This window comes from Euleptes europaea, chromosome 3 (genome assembly GCF_029931775.1).
Source record: "Euleptes europaea isolate rEulEur1 chromosome 3, rEulEur1.hap1, whole genome shotgun sequence".
Taxonomy (NCBI): domain Eukaryota; kingdom Metazoa; phylum Chordata; class Lepidosauria; order Squamata; family Sphaerodactylidae; genus Euleptes; species Euleptes europaea.
Window position 1 is genome coordinate 6,091,441 of NC_079314.1, and position 27,737 is coordinate 6,119,177.

At 50.7% G+C, this 27,737-nt stretch overlaps 1 protein-coding gene across 1 annotated transcript in view; it reads left to right on the forward strand.

Annotated features, from left to right (window-relative positions):
- The window catches only part of RYR1 (ryanodine receptor 1), a 223,826-nt gene that overhangs the window by 122,525 nt on the left and 73,564 nt on the right, over nucleotides 1–27,737 (forward strand). Inside the window, exons 45-55 of the mRNA XM_056847594.1 lie at nucleotides 403–514; nucleotides 732–852; nucleotides 3,596–3,765; nucleotides 5,242–5,462; nucleotides 6,617–6,707; nucleotides 6,847–6,987; nucleotides 7,564–7,727; nucleotides 21,612–21,690; nucleotides 21,819–21,908; nucleotides 23,455–23,595; nucleotides 26,540–26,614. Coding sequence (XP_056703572.1) covers nucleotides 403–514; nucleotides 732–852; nucleotides 3,596–3,765; nucleotides 5,242–5,462; nucleotides 6,617–6,707; nucleotides 6,847–6,987; nucleotides 7,564–7,727; nucleotides 21,612–21,690; nucleotides 21,819–21,908; nucleotides 23,455–23,595; nucleotides 26,540–26,614 — 1,405 coding nt within the window. The remainder of the gene's footprint in view (nucleotides 1–402; nucleotides 515–731; nucleotides 853–3,595; nucleotides 3,766–5,241; nucleotides 5,463–6,616; nucleotides 6,708–6,846; nucleotides 6,988–7,563; nucleotides 7,728–21,611; nucleotides 21,691–21,818; nucleotides 21,909–23,454; nucleotides 23,596–26,539; nucleotides 26,615–27,737) is intronic.

Below are 27,737 nucleotides of genomic sequence, written 5' to 3' on the forward strand. Positions count from 1 at the left end.
AACTTGGTTCTTATTAATCCAAAGTCATACTTTTAATAAAGAAAAAGAATTCAAAGAATTCCCGCCACACAGCCGTTTTCTCCAGGGGAACTGATCTCTGTCATCTGGAGATCAGTTGTAATCCCAGGAGATCTCCAGGAGGGTGGCAACCCTATCCCATTGCCACGTTCTGTTTTGGGAATGAGATTGCTGTGACCAGCCCTCCTTTCTCCTTGGCTACAGCTGCGTTTTCACACACTTCCTGATGCACGTTCACTCCCTTTATTTATTTATTTTTTTGGTTCGGGGTGAGACCTTCTCATGCTGCCCTCTCTCACTTCCTACATTTTGCTTCATGGATCCCTGATGTTCCTCCTTTCCCCTCCCACCTTTCCCTCTTCTCTCTGTTTTTCCCTCTGCCAGGTTTGGGGGAGAAGACGCTCATGAGGAGAACCGGGTACATTTGGGCAACGCGATCATGTCCTTCTATGCGGCACTCATCGACTTGCTGGGGCGTTGTGCCCCCGAGATGCATGTAAGCACCCCCACCCCACGAGCCCCAGGAGGAAAGCACATTCTTCTCCCCACAAAAGCAGGCTTCACTTTGGCATTGGTGCACTTCACCCAGCACTGATCCCCACTGATTCCAGCCAGCTCTCTCCCTCGATTGCCTTTCCTCCCAAGCTGCCATTGGCTCAGATTCTTCCCCATCTGATTCACTCTGCTTCCTCTTGTGTCTTTTCTTTGAACAGCTCATCCAGGCTGGGAAGGGCGAAGCTCTCCGGATCAGAGCCATCTTGCGCTCCTTGGTGCCCCTTGAGGACCTCGTTGGGGTCATCAGTCTCCCTCTGCAAATCCCTGCCTTTGGCAAAGGTATGGTTCCCAGGTGGTGTAGAGAAAGGCTCCAAGTTCTTTCATTTCCCACTCCCTGAGGGCTGCACCATCCCAAATATTGACGTTCCCCCCAAAGTTGTCATTAGATCTGCAGCAGTTACCAGCTGATGATGCTTCTTTCTGCAATGGGAAAAGCTTCACTTGCCAATTTCTGCCAGTCAGTCTGGGGAGAGAGTGCTGTGGCTCAGGGGTAAGAGCGTGCTGAAGTCCTGGGATGAATCATTAACATCTGTGATGAAAAGCTCTTGGGTAGCAGGTGCTGGAAATTAATTTCTGAATGCAGAACCTAAAGTTCCCCAAAGTGGTGCAATGGACATCTGCCAACACCTTTCCTGGTTCTCAGCAAGTGTTTTGGAAATGGGTGGGGCCAACTGGGGCTTTTGCCCAGCAGGGCTCCTGATTGGCCATTGAAGATTTGGTTGGCTGTGCAGATTTTTTAAAAAAATTGTTTGGACAGTTGGGGACACCAGAGCACAAGGATGTTCACTTTCAGCCCATTCCTGAAAGGAATGGCTGCACCGGGCGTTGGAGGCAAACTAGCGCCATTCGGCTGTGCCAAAACCTCTGCCCGGTGCCAAAAATGAGGGTTGCATGGGAGATACGCCAGCAAAAAGCTGGCGTATCTTTGTAAAAAGAAAAAGTGGTGTTCCCGAGCCAAAAGGGCTCAGGAGGCCGACTAATGTCGGCCCTGCCCGGTGCCATCACGCCCTGGGAACGCCTCCCGGCTAACCGCCACGGTCTGTGCCAGCGACGGTGTGGCACTAACGCCGGCGTGAGCCTTCCGGGCCCCGGCGGTGTGGGCCCCTGCGCCAGTGGCCGTAGTCGGCCTCCTAAGGGCTTTGGGCCCGATTTTCAGGAATGGGCCCTTTGTGTCTGAAGGGAAGCTGCGGCAGGCATTTTGTGGCATCTGTTTTGTGACTGGTCCATCGCCCGGTGTCAGAATTCTGAAGATGGCCACAGGCTCAAAAAGATTGGGGGGCCCTGTAGTAGAGCGTGCCTGTCAATTGAACACGTGGGAGACTACAAGTACTTTGCAACGTGTGAATTGGCTCTCGGCCCCTCACCAATAGATTGGCAGGGGAAAGAAGCTGTGCAGACCAAGGCTGGTTACAGAGGAGCATGTGGGTAAAACAGATTCCGTGCTGGCCATAATTAGACGAGGAATAGAGACTAAAACTACTGCTATCATACTGCCCTTGTACAAATCTATGGTGAGGCCACACTTGGAATACTGTGTATAGTTCTGGTCACCACACTTAAAAAAGGATATTGCAGACCTTGAGAAGGTGCAGAAAAGAGCAACCAAAATTATCAGGGGACTACAACAACAGCCCTGTGAGGAGCAGTTATAAAACGCTTAGGGTTGTTTAGCTTGGAAAGAAGGCGGTTAAGGGGAGACATGATAGAGGTCTATAAAATTATGCATGGTTTGGAGAGAGTGGACAGGGAGAAGCTTTTCTCCCTCTCTCATAATACCAGAATGCGGGGTCATCTGCTGAAGCTGGAGGGTAAGAGATTCCAAACAGATAAAAGGAAGTATTCATACAACACATAGTGCAATTGTGGAATTCCCTGCCCCAGGATGAGGTGATAGCTGCCAACTTGGAAGGCTTTAAGAGGGAGTGGACATGTTCATGGAGGATAGGGCTATCCATGGCTACTAGTAAAAATGGATACTAGTTATGATGTATACCTATTATCCACCGTATCAGAGGAGCATGAGTTGCTGTGGAACACAGGCAGGATAATGCTGCTGTGGTCGTCATGTTTGTGGGCTTCCTAGAGACACCTGATTGGCCACTGTGTGAACAGACTGATGGACTTGATGTGCCTGGGTCTGATCCAACAGGGCTTTTCTTACATTCTTATGTTCAGTTTAAAGAAATTCAGTCCATCAACAGGGCTACCCACTTGCCCATCTTTGTAACTTCCTGCACCTATCCAGGTGCCTTGTATGGAGTCAGGTACACTGAGGTCAATACTATCTGCTCTGAACAGGCATAGCTCTCCAAACCTCATGCAGAGTCTGGGTCATTCCTAATGCCTGCCACTAGAGACCTGAATTAGAACTGCCTGGGGTAGCACGTACTTTGTAGCATGTGGCCAGGTGAGCACATGAAGCTGCTCTATACTGAGTCAGACCCTTAGTTGGAGTTATTATGACAGGCCTCTGGTTGAGGACAGCTAGGGTTTCCGTCAGTGCTGGCCTCCCTACCCTCCCTCACTTTTCTACATTGTTCTGTACTATTTACCAACTACTACGTGGGGGCTCTGACTGTCCGCAGGCCCTGCAGTGCCCCCTATGCCACAAAATGAGCACCATTTTGCTGTTTTTATTGTTTGATGTTCATGGGGCTGTAAAATTGTTGATTTTGTAAATTGTTTTATTCTTACCATTTTATTGCATTGATTATATTGTTGTAAGCTGCCCTGAGCCCGGCCCTCGCCGGGGAGTGAGGGCAGGATATAAAACTAACTCACTTAATAAATAGACCATCAAGGTCAGTATTGTCTGCTCAGACTGGCAGTGGCTCTCCAGGGTCTCAGGCAGGGGTCTTTCACATCACCAGGTTGTTTAACTGGAGATACCAAGGATTGAACTGGGGACCTTCTGCATATGAAGGAGATGCTGTACCACTGAGCCCTTCCCCAATGTGAACTGGCCCTCAGGCAGCCTTGCTTGTCATCATCCCAGCCACTGTTCTTCTCCCTCCCATGCTAGATGGCAGTGTTATTGAGCCCAAGATGTCCGCCAGCTTCGTGCCTGACCACAAGGCGCCCATGGTATTGTTCCTGGACCGGGTCTACGGCATTGACAACCAGGACTTTCTGCTCCACGTTCTGGAAGTGGGCTTCTTGCCTGACATGCGAGCAGCTGCCTCATTGGATACGGTGAGTCCTGGAATGGGAAGGAAGGATGGATGCCGCTTTCCTAACTTCAGCTGGTGTGTATGTGGGGGGGGGGGGGGGAAAGAGGTTTTGGATTTCTGTCCTCAGATTTTCAGGAGAAGATTTAGGCAGGCATCTGTTGAGCCCAGAAGCTTAATGGGGATGCCCCCCCTGGGAGGGGAATCATGTCTCTCATTGTTATCCATGTTCCCTCTGGCAGCATAACTCCGACCCTGTTATCTTTCCTTCTAGCAGCTTTGTATTGTGTTGAAAATCATGTCACCTGTGTTGAAAATCATGTCATGGAACATTGTGTGTGTGTGTGAAGTGCCATTAGGTCCCTTGCAACTTATGGCGACCCTCTGAATTAATGACCTCCAAAACATCCTATCGTTAACAGCCTTGTTCAGGTCTTGCAAACTGAGGGCCATGGCTTCCTTTACTGAATCACTCCATCTCAGGTTGGGTCTTCCTCTTTTCCTGATGCCTTCAACTCTCCCTAGTATTATTGTCTTTTCCAGTGAGTCTCACCTCATAACGTGACCAAAGTACAATAGCCTCAGTTGAGTCATTTTAGCTTCTAGGGAGAGTTCAGGCTTGATTTGATCTAGAACCCACTGATTTGTCTTTTTGGCAGTCCACCGTATCTGTCAAACTCTCCTCCAACACCACATTTCAAAGGAATCAACTTTCTTCCTGTCAGCTTTCTTTACTGTCCAACTTTCACACCCATATATTGTAATGGGGAATACAATGGCATGAATTAACTGTAGATAAAAATTAATAAGTAGAGTTAGTTTTTATATGCCAACTTTCTCTACCACTTAAGGACGAATCAAACCAGCTTACAATCACCTTCCCTTCCCCTCCCCACAACAGACACCCTGTGAGGTAGGTGGGGCTGAGAGAGCTCTAAGAGAGCTGTGACTGGCCTGAGATCACCCAGGTGGCTTCATGTGGAGTGAGGAAACCAACCCAGTTCACCAGATTAGCGTCCACCGCTCCAAACCCCTGCTTTTAACCACTACACCAAGGCCAATGGTGCAAAATAGCTACTGAATGTATACTCTTCTTTGAAAAACCACTAACAGATTCCTCCGAAGAAGCCTTTTGGGTGAAACGCATAAGGCATTTTATCTGAGTAATAAAATATATTTTTACCTATTTTGCACCATCGGTCTTGGCCTTATTTTTGTTTGTCCCCTGTGACTGGTGTGGGCCTTTTATTTCTCCATGAATTAACTGTAACATTACTTTCACACAATTCAACAATCCTTGGATTGTGTGTGTGTGTGTGGGGGGTGTTTCCAGTGGCAGCCAAGAATGTACCTATGTTTGTAGCATGCGAGCTGCACTTACTAACACCTATGCCCATGTGTGCCTCAGCAGAAACAGCGCATCCCATGAGGTGCCGTTCTTGGCCTCCCTTTCTGAGGGTTACACTTCTCTCTGACCTGCCTTACCCGTTTCCCCCCTCAGGCTGCCTTCAGCACCACAGAGATGGCGCTGGCCATGAATCGGTACCTGTGCTTGGCTGTGCTGCCCCTCATCACCAAGTGTGCTCCTCTGTTTGCTGGCACTGAGCACCGGGCCATCATGGTGGACTCAATGCTGCACACCATCTACCGTCTCTCACGCGGACGCTCTCTCACCAAAGCTCAGCGGGACGTTATCGAAGAGTGCCTGATGGCCCTCTGCAGGTACTGAGGGTGGGAGGCAGGGTTAGCAGCTCTGGGTTGAGAAATTCCTGGAGATTCGGGGGTGGAGGCAGAGTTTGAGGAGGGGAGGGACCTCAGTGCGGTATAATGCCATTACGTCCACTCTCCATAGCTGCTGTTTTCTCCAGGGAAACTGATATCTGTAGTCAGTTGTAATTCCTGAAGATCTTTAGGCCTCACCTGGAGGATGGCAGCCCTAGAGGGAGGAAAACTTGGCCCTCAGGACTGGTCAAAGCAGGGCTGTGTGCTTTCTTTCTGAGGCAGGCTAGGCCCAGAAATTTGGCCTCTTTGTGCACAGACTGGACATTTTTGTTATATTTGCCCTGCCTCTATATTTCATAAGATCATAAGAAGAGTCCTGCCGGGTCAGACTAGTGGTCTGACTAGTCCAGCATCCTGTTTCACTTAACATGTGATAAGTTGCTGCGGAGGGCCAACAAGCAGGATCCTCTTGTGCCAACGGTTGCCCCCTCCTCATGAAATGGCCACTGGATATCCAAGCCTTCCTATCCCTCCGTTGTAATAGGTCCTAAATATAATCCCTAAACATAATCCTCAGTCAGTCTGCAGAAAATTGCTCACGTTGAAAAGGGTTCTTATTTAAAACATTTCTTAGATGCTTGTCTATCTTGTAAAATTCAAGGCGGCTTACAATGTAAATAAAACAACAATGTAAAAAAACACATAAAGGACCACAATTTAAAATCTCAATTAAGACTGCCAGTAAATAAGAACTAAATTAGTCAAATGCAGTCCTAGATAAAACTGTCTTCAACTGCTTCCTGAAGATCCAAAAGGAGGGGGCCAGGAACACATCCCTTGGGGAGGTTGTTCCATAACTGTAAGGCTGCCACCAAAAGGGCCCTCTCTGGTGTACCCTCTGGATGAGCTTCTTTGACTAGTTCAGCAGTCAGGAGGGCCTCTTCCTGTGATCTGAATTTTCAGGCAGGAAAATATGGGAAAAGAGGGTCTTTCAGATACCCTGGTCCCAAGCCATGTAGGGCTTCTTGTCTAGGCACTGGGTGAGCACCGTCCATTCCAGCAAATATATTGTGGCAAGTAGTTCCCTGGGCTACTTCTTCCTACCTAGATTGCTTTCTTGGGCCTTTCCAGATATTTTCCCTGTTTCCTCCCAGATATATTCGCCCCTCTATGCTTCAGCACCTCCTGCGCCGGCTGGTGTTTGACGTACCCATCCTCAACGAGTTTGCCAAGATGTCACTCAAGGTTAGCAGCGTAGCGCAAGGCTGCATCTCCTAACAGGGAGAATTTAGAGGGCAGCAGAACCTTGCTTTTGAAAGCGAGAGTGTCTGTTGTCGTAGTAACTTGCTTTCTTGTAAGTGGAACCACTCTCTTGCTTTCCCAGCTCCTGACCAATCATTACGAGCGTTGCTGGAAGTATTACTGCCTTCCCACCGGCTGGGCTAACTATGGGGTCACCTCTGAGGAGGAGTTGCACCTGACCCGTAAACTCTTCTGGGGCATCTTTGAGTCCTTGTCCCACAAGGTGAGCACCCTACTTATCTCTTTAACCATTTTTATCCCACACTTATTGTAAGGATGGCATGCATGGCTCTCCCCACCCCCAGTTTATGCCCTCACCAGTCAGAGTGAGAGAAAGAGATTGTAGCAAAGACTCCCAGTGAGCTTTGTGGCGCAGATTTGAAACAGGTCTCCCAGATTCTGGTCTAACCACTATAGCACAATGGCGATCATCCTTTCCTGACTAGGTGGGAAGTGGGTCCATCTAGGAATAAGGTATCCATATTTTAGGAAGGGTCCGCACTTTTGGTGTTCTTGAAGGTATGGCTGCCTTTATAGATCTTAATGCATTAATCCTCAACATGGTGTCCATGGGCACTGTGGTGCCTGCCAACACATTTTTGTTGTGGGATAAGTCCTCCGTCACCTCCATTCCCTCTTGCTGTATAGTCTGTGGGCAGCTGAGCACTTAAATGTGAATAAATGGTTTGGAAGTCTGTCATTTTGGGTGGGGGGGAGCATTGGAATGTGATTATTTCTCTGCCTTACTGAACCTTTGGTTTTCCTGCGTGCCTCTACTCCTTCCCTTGCTGGTGCCCAGAAATTTGACTCTGACTTGTACAAGCTTGCGATGCCCTGCCTATGCGCCATCGCGGGCGCAATCCCACCTGACTATGTGGACGCAAGCTACTCCTCCAAGACGGAGAAGAAGGCCTCTGTGGACGCTGAAGGCAACTTCGATCCCAAGCCTATCGAGACACTCAAGTGGGTGACTTTTGTGGTGTGTCTTTTTGTGGGGAGATGGGGAGATTGCCACTGGCCATGCCTGGAATGTGGGATTGGGGGCAGTGTTGAGGTGTTTTTTTTTTAAGAATCCCAGCTTCCTTTTAAAAACAAAGCAAATGGTGAGAGGGGACAGGGATAAGCTTTTCTCCCTCTCTCATAATACTAGAACGCGGGGTCATCTGCTGAAGCTGGAGGGTGAGAGATTCAAAACTGATAAAAGGAAGTATTTCTTCACACAACATATAGTTAAATTGTGGAACTCCCTGCGCCAGGATGTGGTGATGGCTGCCAACTTGGAAGGCTTTCAGAGGGGAGTGGACATATTCATGGAGGAGAGGGGTATTCATGGCTACTAGTCAAAATGGATACTAGTCATAATGCATACCTGTTCGTTTTCATGGCTTCTGCGCAGTCTGCCACGGAGAAGATTTCAAAAGCTTCCAGGAGAGTTAGCTCCCTAGGAGCGCTCCCCTCCCCCCGTCCGGGACCAAGCCTTAACGGCTTTTCCTGCCCAGAGGTCACGTGACGGGGGGTGGGGAGCACTCTTCCCTCAGTTCTCGTTCTGCCGCCGCGGAGAGAACACACAACTTCCAACACTTACCGTGATTCCTTCTACATCGATCTTTCGGTCAGCGTGGATTCTTTTTCACGGTCGGTACTTTATAAATTCTAAAGGGGAGAGAGAGAGAGAGGAAAAATTATGGCCCTGTTCAAGAAATGCAAGAGCTGTGGCACGAAGATGGCCATGGCTGACGAGCACACGGATTGCCTGATCTGTTTAGGCGAGGGGCATATCGTCGCCTCGTGCAAGGCCTGCGCCCGTTTTACTCGTAAATGCCTTAGAGACAGAGCAAAAAAACTTAAGGCAACCTTGTATGAGGTATCTCTCTGTCCTGCGGAGGCGGGGGACAATACCACTTCTGCTGAAGGCCAGCCCTCTCTCTCCTCCATCGTTAAGAGGGGGTTGCAGGACCCTGCAAAATCTCACTGGGCTGCTTCTGAACCCCCCTCAAAGAAGCACAGGAAGAGGTCTAGAAGGTCGTCTTCCTCCCCGAGGGCCCTTGGGGAGACCTCCACTGGGCGGGCTGAGGGTCGGTCTACTCCAGGGGTCCTCAAACTTTTTAAACAGGGGGCCAGTTCACTGTCCCTCAAACACTGTTGGGGGTCACCGCCCCCCGCCCAAACGGGAAGGCAGCCAGGCGCCCAGGCAAAGAAAAGTTAACTTGCGGCAGGAGGACGTGCCGCCCCTCCCCCAGGTGCCTCTCCATGGCTGACACTCCCCCCTTCGCTGGGCTGAGAGACCCCCGCCGCCGCCGCGCGCCCTCCTTTCCTGCCTCCTAGAGTGGGAGACAGGCTGGGCTGGCCCCCTGCTTGTCAAAGAGCGCCTGAGGGGAAGGGGGAAGGGCGCGGGAGGAGGCCGGCGGGAGACGGGGGTCTCTCAGCCCTCCCCTCCCCAGAGGCACTGCCACCCAAGCCCCCTGCGCGGGGGCCCCAGCGCTCGCTCGCCCGCCTCGCTCGGCTTTCAGGCAGACGGGGATGTTCTTCTTCCAGTCCGGCATGGCTCCTTCTGGGCTGCTGCGGCAGGAGGAGCAGCGGCAGCGAGGGGCACATTGCAGTCCGAGGCGGCACCTCCCGTCCCCCGAGCCACGCGCGCACCTGGGGAAAGGAAGGCAGAGGCAGCGGCTCCCGGGTCGGCGCAGGTGTCGCAGCTCCGTGGCTGCCACCGATGCTTTATATGTGTGAGTGTCCCCAACCTAGCTGGGCAAACTTCGCCAAATCAATTGCTCAGACTTGGATGCAGAAACAAAAGATTTATTGAAGGCTTCAGATAGAGAAGACAGGCTCATGGATTCAAAGTTGCGAGTGACTAGCTTATCGGGGTTACAGTATTTATCTACTACAGGGCACGAAGGTTCACACGCTTGCGAGGCATGGGAGGTTACAAGGCAAATCGGTGCAGCACAAAACATCAAACAGTCCTAGAGAGACAGTGAGGGCTATCTGCATTTCAAGGCCGGATTCGGCCCGAGGGAGTGAAGGCAGAAAGCACAGCAGGGGAGGAGAGGTGGCACCTGGGCAAGATGGACGAGGCGGGGGACTCAGGAAGACACATAGAGGTGCGAACTGCTTGTACGAGTTCAAAGGGGTAGAGATAGCAACAGATAAGGGCTAAAACCAGATGGCCCTCACATTCTGCCCCCCTTAAGGCCCCCCTCCCGCGAGTTCAGGAGGTCGAGGCTTCTCGGGATAAGCGCAATGGAATTCGTGTACGAGCCGGGGGGCTGCCATATGGGGGGCTGCTACCCATTCATCGTGCGCAGCGCCCAGATGTTTCCACCGTACAAAGTAAAACAGCTTTCCCTTCTTCCACTTGGAGTCCAAGACCTTGGATACTTCCATGTGGGTATCCCCGCCCACAACAGTGGGCGCTTCTGGCTTTGAAGGGGGGTGGAACTGGGGAGCGGAGACGAACGGTTTGAGCAGACTAATGTGAAAAACGGGGTGTACTCCCCGAAGAGTTTTGGGTAGGTCCAGCTCCGCAGTTACCTCGTTTATCACCCGGGTAATGGGGAAAGGGCCCACATAACGGTCATTGAGTTTTTTACAGGGTCGGAGGGACCGCAGATTTTTCGTGGAAAGATAAACCTGTTCTCCCACCCGAAGCTCCCACCCCTGCGACCGGTGTTTGTCAGCCTGTTCCTTATATTTCCGCTTGGCCCGTTCAAGGTTCTTTTGTAGCCAGGGCCAAGTGGAACTGACTGCCTGTACCCATTCCTGCATCTCGGGCACTGCCTCGAGTTCGGGGGTGACGGGGGCAGCACCGAAAGGGCCGAAATCGGTTCCGTATACCACTCGGAAAGGACTAAACCCCGTGGAGGAGTGGGGGGCATTGTTGTATGCGTATTCGGCGAAAGGTAACAGGTCTACCCAGTCATCCTGATGGTAATTGACATAGCATCGGAGGTAGCACTCGATTACGGCATTCACCCGTTCGGTTTGACCATCGGTTTGAGGGTGGTAGGCAGACGAGAGACCCTGTTCCCCCACCCCCATAAGTTTCAGGAAGGCCCGCCAGAATTTGGCAACGAACTGAGCCCCTCTGTCGGAGAGGACCTTCCTAGGGATCGAGTGAAGCCTGAGGACATGGGTGACAAACATTTTGGCCAACCCCTGCGCTGACGGGAGTCCAGTGCAGGGGACAAAGTGAACCTGCTTGGAGAAGAGATCTGTGACAACCCATAGTACAGTTTTGCCCCTGCTGGGGGGTAGAACGGTGATGAAATCCATGGCGATCACCTCCCATGGCCGGGTGGGGATCTCCAGAGGTTTCAGAAGCCCTGGGGTTTTGCCCCCCCTGTTTTTGGCAGTGGCGCATATGGGACAACTGCGAACGTACAATTCTACATCCCCTCTCATGCCCGGCCACCAGAACTGCCGTCGTACCAAATGCAACGTCTTGACAAACCCAAAGTGACCGGCCAGCTTGGCTCCGTGGACCAGTCCCTAAACCTCCTTGCGAAGGGAGGCTGGGACATAGAGTTTCCCTCCCTGCACCCACCAGGATTCTTGTTGTTCCATACCGGATGGGAGCGTCTGCTGCTCCGCCTCCTGTAGGGACGCTTCCCGGAGGCGTTGCTGAAAAGCCTCCGGGATTCCCCTGAGCGAGGGACCACTGGGGTGGCGGGTTTGGGACCGGGTAGAGACCGCCAAGCCAGGGATCTCTCCCCTTTGCTCAGGAGTGAAGAGAGAGTCCACAGGACGGTCGAAATCATTGCGGTACTGGGGCAGTCTGGATAGAGCGTCCGCTAGGGCGTTTTCCTTGCCGGGTACGTGTTTGAGGGTGAACCGAAATTTGGCAAAGAACTGAGCCCAACGTATTTGCTTGGCGTTGAGCTTTCTAGCCCCTTTTAGGGCCTCTAGATTTTTGTGATCGGTACACACCTCAAACGGGGATTCTGCCCCCTCTAGAAAATGCCTCCACACGGTGAGGGCGTGCTTAACTGCCGCGGCTTCTTTCTCCCAGATGGCCCAGTTGATTTCGGACTGGGTAAACTTCTTGGAGAAATAGGCGCATGGCCTTAAAGCGCCGCTTTCGTCCCGCTGCAGGAGGGCCCCTCCCATAGCCACATCGGAGGCGTCTACCTGGACCACAAACGGTTTGGTGCAGTCTGGGTGGGCCAGAACCGGTTCGGACGAGAAGAGGAGCTTCAAGTCCTCAAAAGCCCGTTGGCAGGGGGGGGACCACTGCAACCGGGCCGAAGGCAAAGCGGCACTGGCACCCTTTCCCTTAGTGCGCAGAAGGGAAGTAAGAGGGAGAGCCACTTGTGCAAAGTTAGGAATGAAATTGCGGTAGAAGTTGGTGAACCCCAGGAACTGCTGCAGTTGTTTGCGCGTAGTAGGGGGTTCCCAATCCCGCACTGCCTGAACCTTTCCGGGGTCCATCTCCAACCCCTGGTGGGAGATTACGTAGCCTAAAAAGGTAATGGAAGGCTGGTGGAATTCACACTTAGATACTTTGGCAAATAACTTGTGGTCCCGTAACCGCTGAAGGACCTCCCGCACTAGCCGGACATGCTCTTCCATGGTTTCAGAATAAATGAGTATGTCGTCCAAAAATACCACCACCCCCCGAAACAGTAAATCATGTAACACATCATTGATTAACTGCATGAACACACTCGGAGCCCCAGAAAGTCCGAACGGCATTACTAAATACTCAAACATGCCAAAACAGCTCGAAAAAGCCGTTTTTGGTTCGTCCCCCTCTTTTATGCGGATGCGGTGATAGGCTTCCACTAAATCCAGTTTGGTGAAAATCCGGCCCTCCTTCAATTGTGCTAGCAGGTCTGGAATGAGAGGGAGAAGGTAAGCGTTAGACTGCGTGACAGCGTTGAGTCTCCGAAAGTCAATACACAGTCTTAAGTCACCCGTTTTCTTTTTGACAAAAAAGGCGGGGGCGGAGTACGGAGCTTTGGAGGGGCGGATGAAGCCCCTCGCCAAGTTGGTGTCCAAATAGTCCCGCAACACTGCTTTTTCACCGGGGCTCATGGGGTACACCTTTCCCTTGGATAACTTGCCGTCCCCAACAATTTCAATCGCACAGTCGGTCTCCCGGTGCGGTGGCAGTTCGTCACACTCCCGCACATCAAATACGTCCGAATATTGGGAGTATTCCGAGGGCAGATTGGGGGTATTGGAAACGGGTTCTGGGGAGCCCACTAGGGCGGCCGCCGGGGTGCTGGTCATGCGGTCCCTGTCATGCACGGCGCAGGGATCCTCTGGGAAGGTAAGGGTCCGCTTGACCCAATCAATGGAAGGGTTGTGCCCCCGCAGCCAGTTCATCCCCAGAACTACAGGGGCAACTATGGGGGCAATGGTAAAGTACAGCTGTTCCCAATGCTCCCCTACAGTCATGACTACCGCGGTAGTTCGGTGAGTGACAGGCCCCTTTTTAAAGTCACTCCCGTCCATCTGGGAGAAGCGGAGGGGACCCGGGAGGCGCTTGCGGCGGACTTGCAATCTCCGGGCCGCCTCCTCACTAATTAACGTGCGGGCGCACCCCGAGTCCACGAGTGCGGGGAACTCTAAAACTGGACCCCCTTTGGGTAGGGATAGGTGAACCCGGATATAAACATTATCTTCCTGGGCGCTTACCATCGGTGGAGCTCCTTGCACAACGGACGGCGCGGTCTGCTGAGGAGCCCCCCTTACAGCAGACCGACGGCGTTTTTTGCCGGCACATCCCACTCTTCCTCCTCGCTGGACGAGGGGGACGAGGTATTTGTAATCCGTGACTCGGCAGAGTCAGAGATCGCGCTGGTAATCCGGGGTCCCGATGGACCGGTCGAGTTGGCGGTCCCATCCAGGGCGTGCGCGTGTAGTGCCGAGGGAGTGCTCCGTCGTCCTGGAGCGTTGCTTCGGCGTCGCGGTTGGCCCTCTGCGGGGGCTTTCTCAGGTTCGCTCGGAACGGGACGAACGAAAGCCGGGCGTCCGGAGCGGGATGGGCATTGGGAGGCGAAGTGACCCTTTCCTCCACAGACCAGGTACACCCCTGCCTCGAAGCGCTTGCGGCGCTCCGCTGACGTGGGGCCGGCACCGCCTGGGGTGCGAGGGTCACGGATCCCACTTGACTTGTCTCCTCTTGGTTTAAAGTCGCGGCCGGAACGTTGCTTGGACAGGTTCAGGAGCTGCTTCCTATTTTCGATATCGGCGGCGTGGCGCACCCAACCCTCAACGTCAGGGGGGTTACCTTGCATAAAGGCCCAATGCTGCAGGTCCGGGTTTAGGCCCTCCCTGAACAACTGCACCCGGGTAGCCTCACTCCAGTCCAGAATCCGACTCGACAAGGACTGGAACTCGCTCGCATACTGCGCCACTGACTTGGTCCCTTGGCGCAGTTGCATCAGAGCGGCTTTGGCCCGCTCCCCCAGATTCGGGTCCTCGAACCGGTTACGGAGTGCGATCATAAAGTCATCCAAACTCCGTAGCACAGGGGAGCGGAGCTCGTACTGTAACACCATCCACGCGGCCGCTTCGCCTTGCAGGAGGGAGGCCACGTACTGGACCTGGGACTCCTCGGAGGTAAAGGTCCTGCCCTGTTCCCGCATAAAAATGTCCACTTGGACCATGAAAAAGGTCAACTGGTCCCCCGACCCATCATACGTGATTTTCAAGTCCCGGCGGGCCGGGGTGCTGGGAGGAGGCGCGGGGGGAGCCGCCGGTGTCCCACCCGGAGGGTTACCCGGCGGGGGCTGTACCTTCAGCGCGTCCATGGCAGCGGCCATCTCCTCCATCACAAGCTGCATGGCATCAATGCGCTCCACCATCGCTTGGCGTTCCTCCTGCCACTGTCTCCGCTCCTCATCCATCAGAGCGTCCCGACGAGCGGGGTCGTCCTCGAACCCCGTACCAGTTAAGGCCAAGCGGCGGTGCTTCGCCTCAGTCCGGGAAAGCGACCAACCTTTCGGCGAATCCAGCCAAGTGTTAAAGGTGGTCTTGGGACGTGTGCCCGGACCCGGTCCCGGGTGGGGCACGCCTGGCACCTTCTGGTCCGGTTTGTCCTTCGGGGCCGGCTTGTCCGGTGCACCGCTTCCATCCGGCGAGGCCGGAGGGGTAGTTTTGTCCTCGTCGCCTGACATGGCTGTCCCGTAGGGTACAGGTGCAGAACGAAGAGGCAGAGACTCGCAACTTAATGTGAGAGTCCCCAACCTAGCTGGGCAAACTTCGCCAAATCAATTGCTCAGACTTGGATGCAGAAACAAAAGATTTATTGAAGGCTTCAGATAGAGAAGACAGGCTCATGGATTCAAAGTTGCGAGTGACTAGCTTATCGGGGTTACAGTATTTATCTACTACAGGGCACGAAGGTTCACACGCTTGCGAGGCATGGGAGGTTACAAGGCAAATTGGTGCAGCACAAAACATCAAACAGTCCTAGAGAGACAGTGAGGGCTATCTGCATTTCAAGGCCGGATTCGGCCCGAGGGAGTGAAGGCAGAAAGCACAGCAGGGGAGGAGAGGTGGCACCTGGGCAAGATGGACGAGGCGGGGGACTCAGGAAGACACATAGAGGTGCGAACTGCTTGTACGAGTTCAAAGGGGTAGAGATAGCAACAGATAAGGGCTAAAACCAGATGGCCCTCACAATATGGCGAACAGCCGCCTTAGTTTGGGGAAGGGACTGGAGCGACGGCAGCTCCGGAGGGAGGAGGGGGCCGGGTTCAGGACCCTGACGGGCCGGATCCGGCCCGCGGGCCGTAGTTTGAGGACCCCTGGTCTACTCAGTCGGCGCCGACCCCGCTTCGACGTCGTTCCCCGTCGCCATTGCCTCCGGACCCGTCCTTGGCGTTGAGGAAGGTCCGTTCTCCTCGACACCGTGCTCCGTCTAGATCTGGGACTGGCTCCCCTAGACGTCGGTCTCCGTCGCCGGCCAAACTCACGGCTGCTTCGGTGTCGACGGAACCGATCGGGACGTTCCCCCTCCTGCCCGCAGAGTACAGCTGTACCTGCCTTGGGGCGTCCTTGAACCTTGACCGGGGTCGTAATAGAGTTCTCATCCTCGGACAAGGATGACATTGATATCCCTGAAATCATCTCGTTGGGAGACGAAGGGACCTCTACGGGGCCGATGCTGCCTTATGGGCCTCAACATTTTCAGCAGCCCTGGATGCCCTACGGCTACTACCCTCAACTGTACTACGCAGGATATGCCTTCAGCGACTGTGGCCCCTACGACGCCGATCCTCGCTTCCAAGGCTGGCCGTCTCAATCGGCACCGTGCTTGGCACCGAAGGCTCCTTCCAAACAAGTAAATGTCGAGCGTCGTCGGCGTCATGTGGAACCCGCGGCTCCGGCTAAGTCGGGTTCTGGACGCCAAGAGACTGATACGGCGAAACCTAATATTACGCGACCCCTACCCTCGACGTCGATGGGGGCGCCGACGGGGGTGTTGACGTCGACACCTTTCTCCAGGCAAGAGTTGCCAGACACCGAAGAGGAGGGTGAATTGGCATCGGAATTGGGGTCGGAGGATGCCTCCCTCCCTTCACTCGACAACGTCGTGGGGACCCCACGCCCGTCTCACCTACAGAGGACTTGAAGCTGTTCTCTGAGCAGCTCTTAAGAATGGCTAAGGCTCTCAGTATCGAGGTGGTCCAGTTGGACCTGAGACCCTCTGATCCCATTATGGGAGTGCTATACAGCCCGGATACTGGGCCCCCTAAACTCCCCCTGTTACAGGGCATCAGGGAGGTTATAATGGTGGGGTGGCAGAGGCTGGCGTCAGTAGTCGCCTCCATCAAGAAAATCGACAATCTATATAAGGTGGCAGAGGAGGGTTGTGATTTTTGTTTAAACATCCCCAAGCCAACTCTATCATCACGGAGGTGATGTCTGCCAAGTACAAATCTGGGGTCCACTCCTCACCCTTAGATAAAGAGGGAAGGAAACTAGATGGGATGGGGCGGAAGGTGTATTCCTCCACTGCCCTGGGTGTGAGGATCTCTAATCTTTCTGCCCTTATGGGGTGCTACCAAATGGCCCTGTGGGACAGGATGACCGAGCTTTTAGAGTTCCTCCCCAAGGAGCAAAAGACCCTCCTCAAGGTCTTGCAACTGGAAGGTCATAGGTTGGGAGAACACCAACTGGCGGCATCTTGCCACATGACTGATTGCTCTGGGCGGGCCATGGCTACTAGCATTGCCCTGAGAAGGCATTCATGGCTCCGCTCCTCCTCACTCCCTGCTGATGTTAAGGCACGGGTAGAGGACCTTCCTTTCGACGCTAAGGCCCTGTTCTTCGAGCAGACGGACGAGACGCTGCACAATCTTAAGAAGCAGAAGGCTATGGCCAAGTCCTTAGGCGTAATTCAGCAATCTGCTCCCAACTTTAAGCCCAGACCCTATCAGAGACTGGGGTACCAGCAGTACAGACCTTACAGGGAAACTCTTGGGGCTATCAGCAGTCTCAGTCGCTCCCATACACTTACCCCAGCCAGGGTAAACGTTTTACCCCTAGGGGGAAGGGGAAGAGGGGAGGATATTCCCCTAACAAGCAGGGTCCCAAGAAGGGTTCCTCCTGACTATATCCTGTCGTTAATGTTCCTATGTTTCTGAACAGGCTTTGTGTTTTTTTTTCAGTAAATGGCTTTCTGTTCTTCTGACTCCTGGGTCTTGAATATAGTGCGCGAGGGTTATTATATTGAATTCCTCTCAATCCCTCCTTGCTTTCCGCCCCCTTCTCACACGACACCTGACTCGGCTGAGCTTGATTTAGAAGTTCGGAACCTACTACAGAAGGGTGCCATTTCGGTTCCGCCCAGCAACTCACAATTGGGTTTCTATTCCAGGTACTTCCTGGTAGACAAGAAGGGTGGTGGAGTACGTCCTATCCTTGACCTTTGGGAACTAAACAAATTTGTTCATGTGAGGAAATTTAGGATGTTATCTCTGCATGACCTTCTGCCACTCTTAGCCAAGGAGATGTGGTTTTCAGTCTTGGACCTGAAGGACGCCTATTTTCATGTGGCGATCCACAAGGACTGTAGAAAGTTTTTACGTTTCACGTGCCATAACACTGTATATGAGTTTAACATTTTGCCCTTCGGTTTATCCACTGCTCCTCGAGTCTTCACCAAGGTGGTCTCTGAGGTGGTAGGATTCTTGACGTTACAAGGGTGTACAATTTTTCCCTACTTAGGTGACTGGTTGATAGTCGGCCTGTCGCACCACGATCTTTCTCACACCTTAGGTTTGGTTACCCATACCCTGGAAGAATTGGGTCTGGTAGTGAACTACAAAAAGTCCAAGTTGTTCCCAGCAAGGTCTGTGCCCTTCATTGGTGCAGTCTTGGATGCTGACAGAGGTTCTGCCTTCTGCCTATTGCCAGAGTCAGGGCCATTCAGAAATTTGTAAAAATGTTTACGGCACAGCGTTTTCAGAGGGCAGTCACTATACAGAAACTGCTAGGTCTTATGTCTTCAACTACGGCAGTAGTCCCTTACGCTAGGCTTTGCATGAGACCCTTGCAGAACTGGTTCCTCAGGGTTTTCCGCTTAAATATAGATCCCCAATGGAAAAGGCTATCTATTCCCAGGGCAGTGATTAAATCCTTAACGTGGTGGGCCCACGAACCCAATCTCCTTGCAGGAGTCCCCTTTGGGGTTCGGTCCCAGGACCTCCAGATCTTTACTGATGCCTCTCTGGGGGGTTGGGGAGCGCACTGTGGCCCTTTACAAGCAAAGGTTAGGTGGTCACAGACCCAGTTGTCCCTTCATATCAATGTCCTTGAGATGAAGGCAATTAGACACGCGCTTGTTTCCTTTGCAGATATCCTCGTGGGCAAGTCGGTCCTGATTGCTACGGACAATATGACAGCGAAATATTACATCAACAAGCAAGGGGGCACCAACTCCCTTGCCCTATGCGACGAGGCAGCTCGCATTTGGAACTGGGCCATCGACCACAAGGTCTCCCTCATGGCTATCCATGTGGCTGGCCTGTCAAACTGTGCAGCAGATGCCCTCAGCAGAGACATCTCCACGGACCATGAATGGTCCCTCCACAATTTATTCCTCCACCCTATTTTCGACCTCTGGGGGTGGCCGAGCGAGGATCTGTTCGCCTCGGCTCACAACACAAAGTGTGCCTGGTTCTGCTCCAGGGCGGGGGTAGGCACAGCATCTCTAGGAGATGCCTTCCAACTGACATGGTCGGGGCCACTCCTGTATGCCTTCCATTCCACTTATCGCCAGGGTACTGGGAAAGGTGCTGCTAGACAGGGCAAACGTCATCTTAGTGGCACCGTTTTGGCCAAAGAGACCGTGGTTCCCGGTCCTCTGGAGATTGTCCCAGGGGCTTCACATCATCCTCCCAGAATCGCAGTCCCTGCTACACAGGGGACCCGTCCTCCATCACAACCCTCAGGCGCTTCACCTGGCTGTTTGGAGGGTCAGATGGTGACTCAGTGGCCTGCTAGAGTGGCTCAGATTCTATTGGAGTCACAAAAGCCATCTACCAGGCGGGCATACAGTCTAAAATGGGAAAGGTTCATTAGGTGGGCACTACCCCAAGGGCTGATTCCACAACAATGCCCCTTACCTAGAATTTTTGATTACCTGTTGGTCTGAAAAGATACAGGCCTTTCGAACTCCTCTATCAAGGTGCATTTAGCTGCCATATCTGCTTTTCATGATGGCATCAATTCGGCTTCTCTTTTTTCTAACAAATGGTGTAAAAAATTTCTCAAGGGTTTAGCCAATATATACCCACCTGTGCGAGCTCCCATATACCAATGGAGTCTTTCGCTGGTACTGGCTCATTTAATATCCAAGCCTTTTGAGCCCATGGCTACCTGTGATCTGGCCGCCTTGTCTTACAAGACAGCCTTCCTGGTGGCGGTTACATCGGCAAGAAGGGTCAGTGACCTTAGGGCTCTACGTTGTGACCCTCCCTTCACCAGTTTCTTTCCAGAGTTGTGCTACATCCTAGTCTGACTTATTTACCCAAAGTGGTTTCTAGATTCCATTTGTCACAAGATATTGTTCTACCAACTTTTTTCCCTAATCCGGAATCACCTGCTGATAAGCAGCTTCACACTGTAGACGTCAGGAGGGCTCTACTGTTTTACTTGAAAAGGACGAAGCCATTTAGAATTGACAACAATGTTTTTATTTGTTTCCAAGGCCCCAACAAGGGTAAAATTATTTCCACTCAGTCATTGTCCCGTTGGGTAGTCTCGGCCATCAAACTGGCCTATGCTTCTGCTGGTGTGGAGTGTCCGCTTCAGGTCCACGCTCATTCCACCAGAGCAATAGCTGCTTCTGCAGCGTTCTCCTCTATCCTTAGTATTCAGGAGATCTGCAGAGCAGCGACATGGTCTACACCGGTTACCTTCCTCCGACACTGCGCTGTAGATGTGGACTCGAGGGCCGAAACAGCTGTGGGGAGAGCAGTGTTGAATAAATTATTTCGTTGAACAGCTCACTCCCGCCTCCTTTATTGGTAAGCTTGCTATTCTCCCATGTGGGACTGCACAGAAGCCATGAAAACGAAAAACAGTGTTGCTCTTACCTGTAACTGTTATTCGTTGAATGGTCTTCTGTGCAGGCACACATCCCTGCCTCCTTCCCCACTGTGGGCTGTCACCGTCAAAGAGTGTACACTCCCCGCGGCGGCGAACAGAGAACTGAGGGAAGAGTGCTCCCCACCCCTTGTCACGTGACCTCTGGGCGGGAAAAGCCGTTAAGGCTTGGTCCCGGACGGGGGGAGGGGAGCGCTTCTAGGGAGCTAACTCTTCTGGAAGCTTTTGAAATCTTCTCCGTGGCAGGCCTGCGCAAGTGCATTCCCATGTGTGCCTGCACAGAAGACCACTCAACGAACAACAGTTACAAGTAAGAGCAACACTGTTTTTCTCTCCAGGATCAGAGGAGCATGCCCATTATATTAGGTACTGTGGAGCACAGGCAGGATGGTCCTGCTGCAGTCGTCTTGTTTGTGGGCTTCCTAGAGGCACCTGGTTGCCCCACTCCTCCACATGGGTGGTGGACTATAATCTGGAGAACCAGGTGGGTTTCCCCACTCCTACGCATGAAGCCTGCTGGGTGGCTTGGGCGAGTCACAGTTCTCTCAGAACTCTCTCAGCTCCACCTACCTCACAAGGTGTCTATTGTGGTAAGGGGAAGGGAAGGCAATTGCAAGTCGGTTTGAGACTTCTTAAAGGTAGAGAAAATTGGGGGTGTAAAAGCCAACTCTTCTATCTCTTATACCTCCTGCACAATGCAGGGTATAAAAGCCAACTCTTCTATCTCTTATTACCATCTGTAGGGATATGTCAGAATCAGGTTTTAGAGGATTGCATTTTATCACCTTTTCTTTAATTATTGCTCAGTGTTGTGTTTGCATATGTGGTGTGCACTTTTTATTTTATTACTAAGCTTCTTTTCATTTTCAGTGTGGATAGTCTGAGCTCCCACATTAAGTTCCTATTCAGCCCTTGCATACCAGGGGCAGAAGGGGAGGGTGCAGTGGTTAACCCTCTTCCCCGAAAGCACGCAGCTAAGCATGTTAGTTTCCTCAGAATCAAGCATGAAAGGAAACGGACATGCAGATCTTGGTTCTCCCCCTCCTCATGTAACCCCTTTGTTTCTAGGTCCTTTCAGAATTGATAGCAGACTTTTACATACTATACCTCCCATTGAGTTGCAAAGAAAAACCCATTCGCTTAGTAGCCTACTAGGATGAGATCTAATGGAGTTGTCATACTTTTATTTTGTTTGAGTTCAGAGCGGGTTGCTAACTGCGAAGGCTTGCCTTTTTGCTGACTGATCTTTTAGAAAGCCTTTCTCCTCTCTCCTCTCGCACACAGTGTCATAATTCCTGAGAGACTGGACTCTTTTATCAACAAGTATGCCGAGTACACTCACGAGAAATGGGCCTTTGACAAGGTAAGGGAGCTTCCGTGGAGCTCTCTGGGTCGATGTGGTTTGAGTTGTATGTGGTTTCTTAGCATAGACTCCAGATTCCCAGTGCAGAATAAAGCAAATGGACACTCGTTGATCTCCCCCGTTTGCAGATTCAGAATAACTGGTCGTTTGGAGAGACCTATGATGAGGAGGCCAAGACCAACCCCATGTTGCGCCCCTATAAAACATTCTCAGAAAAGGTAATACATATGTGCTTTTTTTCCACTGTCTCCTTCCACCTTAAAAGCAGGCAAACAGTGCATAACTCCAGAGTCCAGATGAGAACTGAAGGAAAAATCCACCCAAGAATGAAATTTGACAGATCTTCAAAATCCTAGGTTGAATTCCAAGGAAATACTAATTTCAGTTTTTAAAATGCTATTTTATGCTGTCAAGCTACTTAAAATTCTCCTTGATAAAGATTTTAAGGCGGTAGAGTAGCACAGAGTACTGCAGTCAAAAGCTATGCTCACTACCTGAGTTCAATCCCAACGGAAGTCGGTTTCAGGTAGCTGGCTCAAAGTTAACTCAGCCTTCCATCCTTCTGAGGTCAGTAAAATGAGTACCCAGCTTGCTGGGGGTAAAGTGTAGATGACTGGGGAAGGCAATGGCAAATCACCCCATAAACATAGTCTGCCTGGTAAACGTTGGGATGTGACGCCACCCCATGGCTCAATAATGACCCGGTGCTTGCACAGGGGACTACCTTTACCTTTAATGTTGAAAATGAACTTGCAAAATGACATGTTTTACACCCCTCCCAAGTCAAAATTCGGTATATCCCAAGAGTGTGAACAGACCTTCAGATTTAAGAGAATTTAAATTGATTTTAATAGGCAAGTTTGAATTAGAAGTATTCTTGAATGTTCTCCCCTTCCCAGTTTGATTTAATCTAGATTTGGTAAACTGTTGGCAGATCTTACAAGGGAGCCCACCCTCTTGCTCTGCTGGTTTGGATCTTTTGCATGATTGTGAATTCCAGACCAGGAGACCCTCTCCATGACTTTCAGTCCCTCCTTTTCCATCCTGTGCCCACAAATCACAAAATCACATAAGGTTGGAAGAGACCACAAGGGCCATCAACCTCCTGCCATGCAGGATACCACAATCAAAGCGCTACCAACAGATAGCCATCCAACCTCTGCTTAAAGACCTCCAAAGACAGGGACTGCACCCCCCCCCCGAGGCAGCGCATTCCACCATCGAACCGCCCTCACCATGAGAAAGTTCTTCCTAATGTTTAGGTGAAATCGCTTTTCTCTTAGTTTAAATTCATTACTCCGTGTCCTAGTCTCTGAAGCAACTGAGAACAAGCTAGTTCCCTCATTAACATGGCATCCCTTCAGATATTTAAACATGGCTATCATGTCACTCCTTAATCTTCTGGTCACTCAACTCTGAACACGCTCTAACTTGTCAACATCCTTCTTAAATTGTGGAGCCCAAAACTGGACACAGTATTCCAAGTGAGGTCTGACCAATGCAGAATACAGTGGTAGTATTACTTCCCTTGATCTAGACACAATACTTTTTTTTATGCAGCCCAGAATTGCATTGGCCTTCTTAGCCGCCATGTCACACTGTTGACTCATATTCAGTTTTAGCCACTCTGTCACACTGTTGACTCATATTCAGATTGTGGTCCACTAAGACTCCCAAATCACTTTCACATGTACTGTTGTCAAGCCAACTATCTCCCATCTTGTGCCTGTGCCATCATTCAGCCATCTTGCTTTCTCCCTCTAGGATAAGGAAATTTACCGGTGGCCCATCAAGGAGTCCCTGAAAGCCATGATCGCGTGGGAGTGGACCGTCGAGAAAGCCCGCGAGGGCGAAGAAGAGAAGACAGAGAAGAAAAAGACCCGCAAAATCTCTCAGACAGCTCAGGTGTGTCCTCCTAGTCTGCTTGTAGATGAGAGAGCTAATGTTCTGGATGGAAATGAAATGGCAAACTACTCCTTACATAGAATGGTGCTCATTAATGGACTCACAAGCCTCCTTCCTTTGGGTCCCGGGCGGTTGGAAGAACCCCGCAGCTGCCCCAAACCTCTGCTTGGTGACACCACCTTTGTCTCAGTGTAGCATGAGAAAATACCTCAACACTAGAGAGATTGCACTGGACAATCTTCCAGAAGCTCTCCTTATGAAACAAATAGACAAATACACATAGGCTTTACCATGCCAAAGAAAGATATTCTAGCCCTTGATAATACAAAATAATATTTTTGAACCATTGAGTTCTGTTTTCTCTTTTTTGAGCAAGAAGAAACCAAGAACAGATTCCTTTTATTAAGCAAGACATTAAAAAATGAAGACATAAGATAATTAACCCAATAGAAAGGGTAGACCAGTTTGTAACATTATTAATTCATATCATAAGTGATTGTAATATTTAAAATAAATCAGGTTTTAGCCTTTTGTCTCTGCTTTTAGAGATTATAAAATAAAATCCAAATTACCAATATCTCACCAGGATAGCTTAAATCTGTGTTCTGAGAGAGCAGCCAGAAAATCTGATTTGCTTCTCACAAAAAAAGCTTATTTATAGGGAAAAGGTATCTATCTTATTTTTTTCTCTAAAGTTAGTTCTCACAATCATGTGACTACTAAATATCTGATTAGTTATTCTAATAAGATATAACAGTACAGATGCAAATAACCAATCAGCCAGGGCTTATGAGATCATCAGAGATACCAAGATAAGAAGGCCAATCACAACTCTTAAAAAGCCATTACTCAGGCCTTTTTCTGTAACTGTTCCAACTAATAGTTCCAAGACAAAGGATGACCTAAACAGCATGTACATAATATCTTATTCATCTTGGAAAGGCAGCTAAAAAGGAATGAAATCATTGCTGCTGTGACACCAGGGGGTACCAAATGTCCCACTGGGTAGTAACCACTGCCACTAGCAAATCTAAGAGTATGTGCTGCTAGACCAGGATTCCCCAACATGGTGCCCATGATGCCATGGCTCCCACCAGTACTTCTCTTGGCGCCCACTGAGCTTTTTAGAAAGTGGGAGGGGCCATTGTAAGGTAGGACTTCTTATTGGCTACACTCCTTCAGTTGAACAGGTTTTCCACTGGAGGATGAGGATGGGTTAGCAACTGGGCTTTCCTTAGTCAGTGTGTTGCTTGATTTCCCCTTCAAGATTTCCTTCTTCCCAGGAGGTCTGAGGAGGGAGATATTGGCTCCACCTCTGGAGACAGCCATTTTGGGTTTGGCACCACCCCCTGTGGCAGCCATTTTGGGGCTGGTGCTCACTGTCAAGGAGGTCCGGCCTGCCCTCCAGCAAAACCGGTACCTCCTTGGGTCAAAAGTTGCCAAACTCCCCACTGGGCTTCAGGACTCTCCCTAAAGCACAATGCGGATAGACTCTGCTACCTTGTCAAGGAGACTCTGTCTGCTCTCCAGCAGGCCGATTCCTCTGTAGTTCAAAGTCACCAAATGTTTCCCTAAGGAAACCCAAATTCCTTACTGTGCTCCAGGATTCCCCCTTTGAGCGTAGTACAGGTATTTCGCCACCAGCTCTCAATTCCAAAGGGCTGGCTTTCCCAGGGATGAGCTGAGAGCTACTCTTCCCCAGCCAGTTTCCCAAAAGTCAAAACAAGCAAAAACCGTCCCTGCAGAGTAGAGCTTCTGCCAGGGGAGGCTTATTGCCACAAAACACTAGGGTAGGTGGTTTCTCACACACACACACACTCAGGCACTTGGATTTAGCCCTGAGACCCAAAAAGGTTTCTCAGACTTCAATATATAGTCTATAAGTTTATTTAATAAAATGTGCTCGTTACAGAAAGGAAATTATTTGTGAGAGCAAAATAGCATGAAAACAAGAAAGTCTAACAATTGTTAACTACACAGTAATTTCTAAGCAGATAGGCGAGGCTTTGCAAGAGGTTATAAAGACAAAAGGACTTGTAGCCAAGTCGTTACCAGATTTCCAATTGTAAGGATTGTTCCCATCTTGCCCCTTCTCCCTGGGGCAAAGTGATGCAGCATGAGGCCATGTCAGCATGTCCCCAAAACTCCATGAAAACTATATCAGAAGAAGTTTATTCTTATACCTTCCGAATTCGTCAGCTGGTGATCAAGCAGCCAATGAATTCCTCAGGAAAACAACAAACCAATTTCATATATGTCATGTCACTAGCCAACTCTTTGAAGACAAGGGATAAATTGCATTCCTGCAGTAAATGCAAATCATCAGGAGACCCCAAGAGTCAGTGAGGGCTAAGGTGTGACAGGATGTATCACCTTGGAGACAGATGGGCCATCAGTGAGCAAGCTTCAAAGGGAAGGGGGTTTGAGAGAGTTCCTTCCCCCCCCCCCCGCTCTCACAGATTACAAACAGAGCTTTGAAATGCATTTGCTAGGGGTAACTAGGCCGCAGCCTGAATTAAAGTTTGAGCCAATGTTGTGCAGTATTGTAGCAAAAGGAAATGCAGGGTGTATTTCCTTTACACTCACCACCTCCTGTCAAAATTCCAAAGCCTTAAACTGTCTACCTGTGCTAGACAGTTACAGAGGTGCTGGATAGCGGAATGCATAGCTTCATGGAATCCCCGCCCAGAGAGAGTTGTTTGGATGGTTAGCGGGAAGGGAAGGAAGGTCTGAAGCCAAGTATTCTTGTGTTTTTATCCATTTCTTAGAAGGGATTGAGGCCTGAAAGTTGTAAGCATGGGCATTGGGACTCCTTAGTTCTGTTTGCAGCACTCGAGGCAGAGAGATGTTGAACTCTTGGGGGGGGGGGGAAACAGGAGCACGGTGCAGTTGCACTGGGAACTGGTGGAGGTCAGCATTCTTTGCCTCTCTCTTCCTCCTCTAGGTCTACGACCCCAGCCACGGCTACAACCCCCAACCCATGGACCTCTCCAGCGCAACCCTTTCCAGGGAACTACAGGCGAGTGAGACAATATGGATGGCGGATCTGAAGGCACTCCTTCTGCAACCAGACAATGGACATTCTGCAGTTGGAATGCATTCTGGAAATACAGGATGAGTGATTTGTTAAAACGACCACCCTCCCCAAAAGATCATTCTTTCCCTTCATGTATTTCAGTTACAAGTTTTGTGCAGGACGCTATCTTTGGAAATGGGCAATTTGGACAGATAAACATGGGTCAGGTGGCTTGGGAAGGGAATCTGAAGTTCCCTAACCAGCTCATGGTATACAAATCCCTCCTGTTCCTTAGCAGATACTCTCTAGCTGCTGCTTCATGCTGTTGCTTCTCTTCCTTAGCCAGGAGAGCTAGAAAGTTGGCTTCCCTTTTTAAAAAAAAAAACAACAACAGAGATATTCTTGTGTGGTCTCATAATGGATAGCTCAGTTCTGTTCCTATGAGGAAAAATTGAAGGAATTTGGTATGTTTAGCCTGGAGAGGAGACGACTGACAGGTGATATGATAACAACCTTCAAGAACTTGAAGGGCTGTCATATAGAGGAGGGTGCCAAGTTGTTTTCTTTTGCCCCAGAAGGTTGGACCAGAACCAGTGGGTTGAAATTGCATCAGAAGAGTTTTTGGCTAAACATTAAGAAGAACTTCCTGACAGATCAGTTCCTCAGTGGAACAGGCTTCCTCAGGAGGAGATGGGCTCTCCTTCTTTGGAGGTTTTTAAGCAGAGGTTAGATGGGCATCTGTCAGCAATGCTGATTCTGTGAACTTTGGCAGATCATAAGAGGGCGGGCGGGAAGGGATGGAGCCAGTGCTCAGCACTCGTGGCCCTTTCTTATATGCCCAGGGTAATGCTGGTCGGTCACCACTTTAGGGTCAGGAAGCAATTTTCCTCCAGGCCAGATTGGCCAGGGATCCTGAAGGAATTTATTTTGACCATCTTCTGGGCATGGTGTAGGGATCACAAGGAGTGTGGGGAGGGGAGGCAGTTGTGAATTTCCTGCATTGTGCAAGGGGTTGGACTAGATGACCCTAGAGACCCCTTCCAACCCTCTGATTCTATGACTGTATGATATACACTTCTCAAGTTCTAGGATGCTTGTTCTGATCTCCCACTCTGGGCTCTCTCCA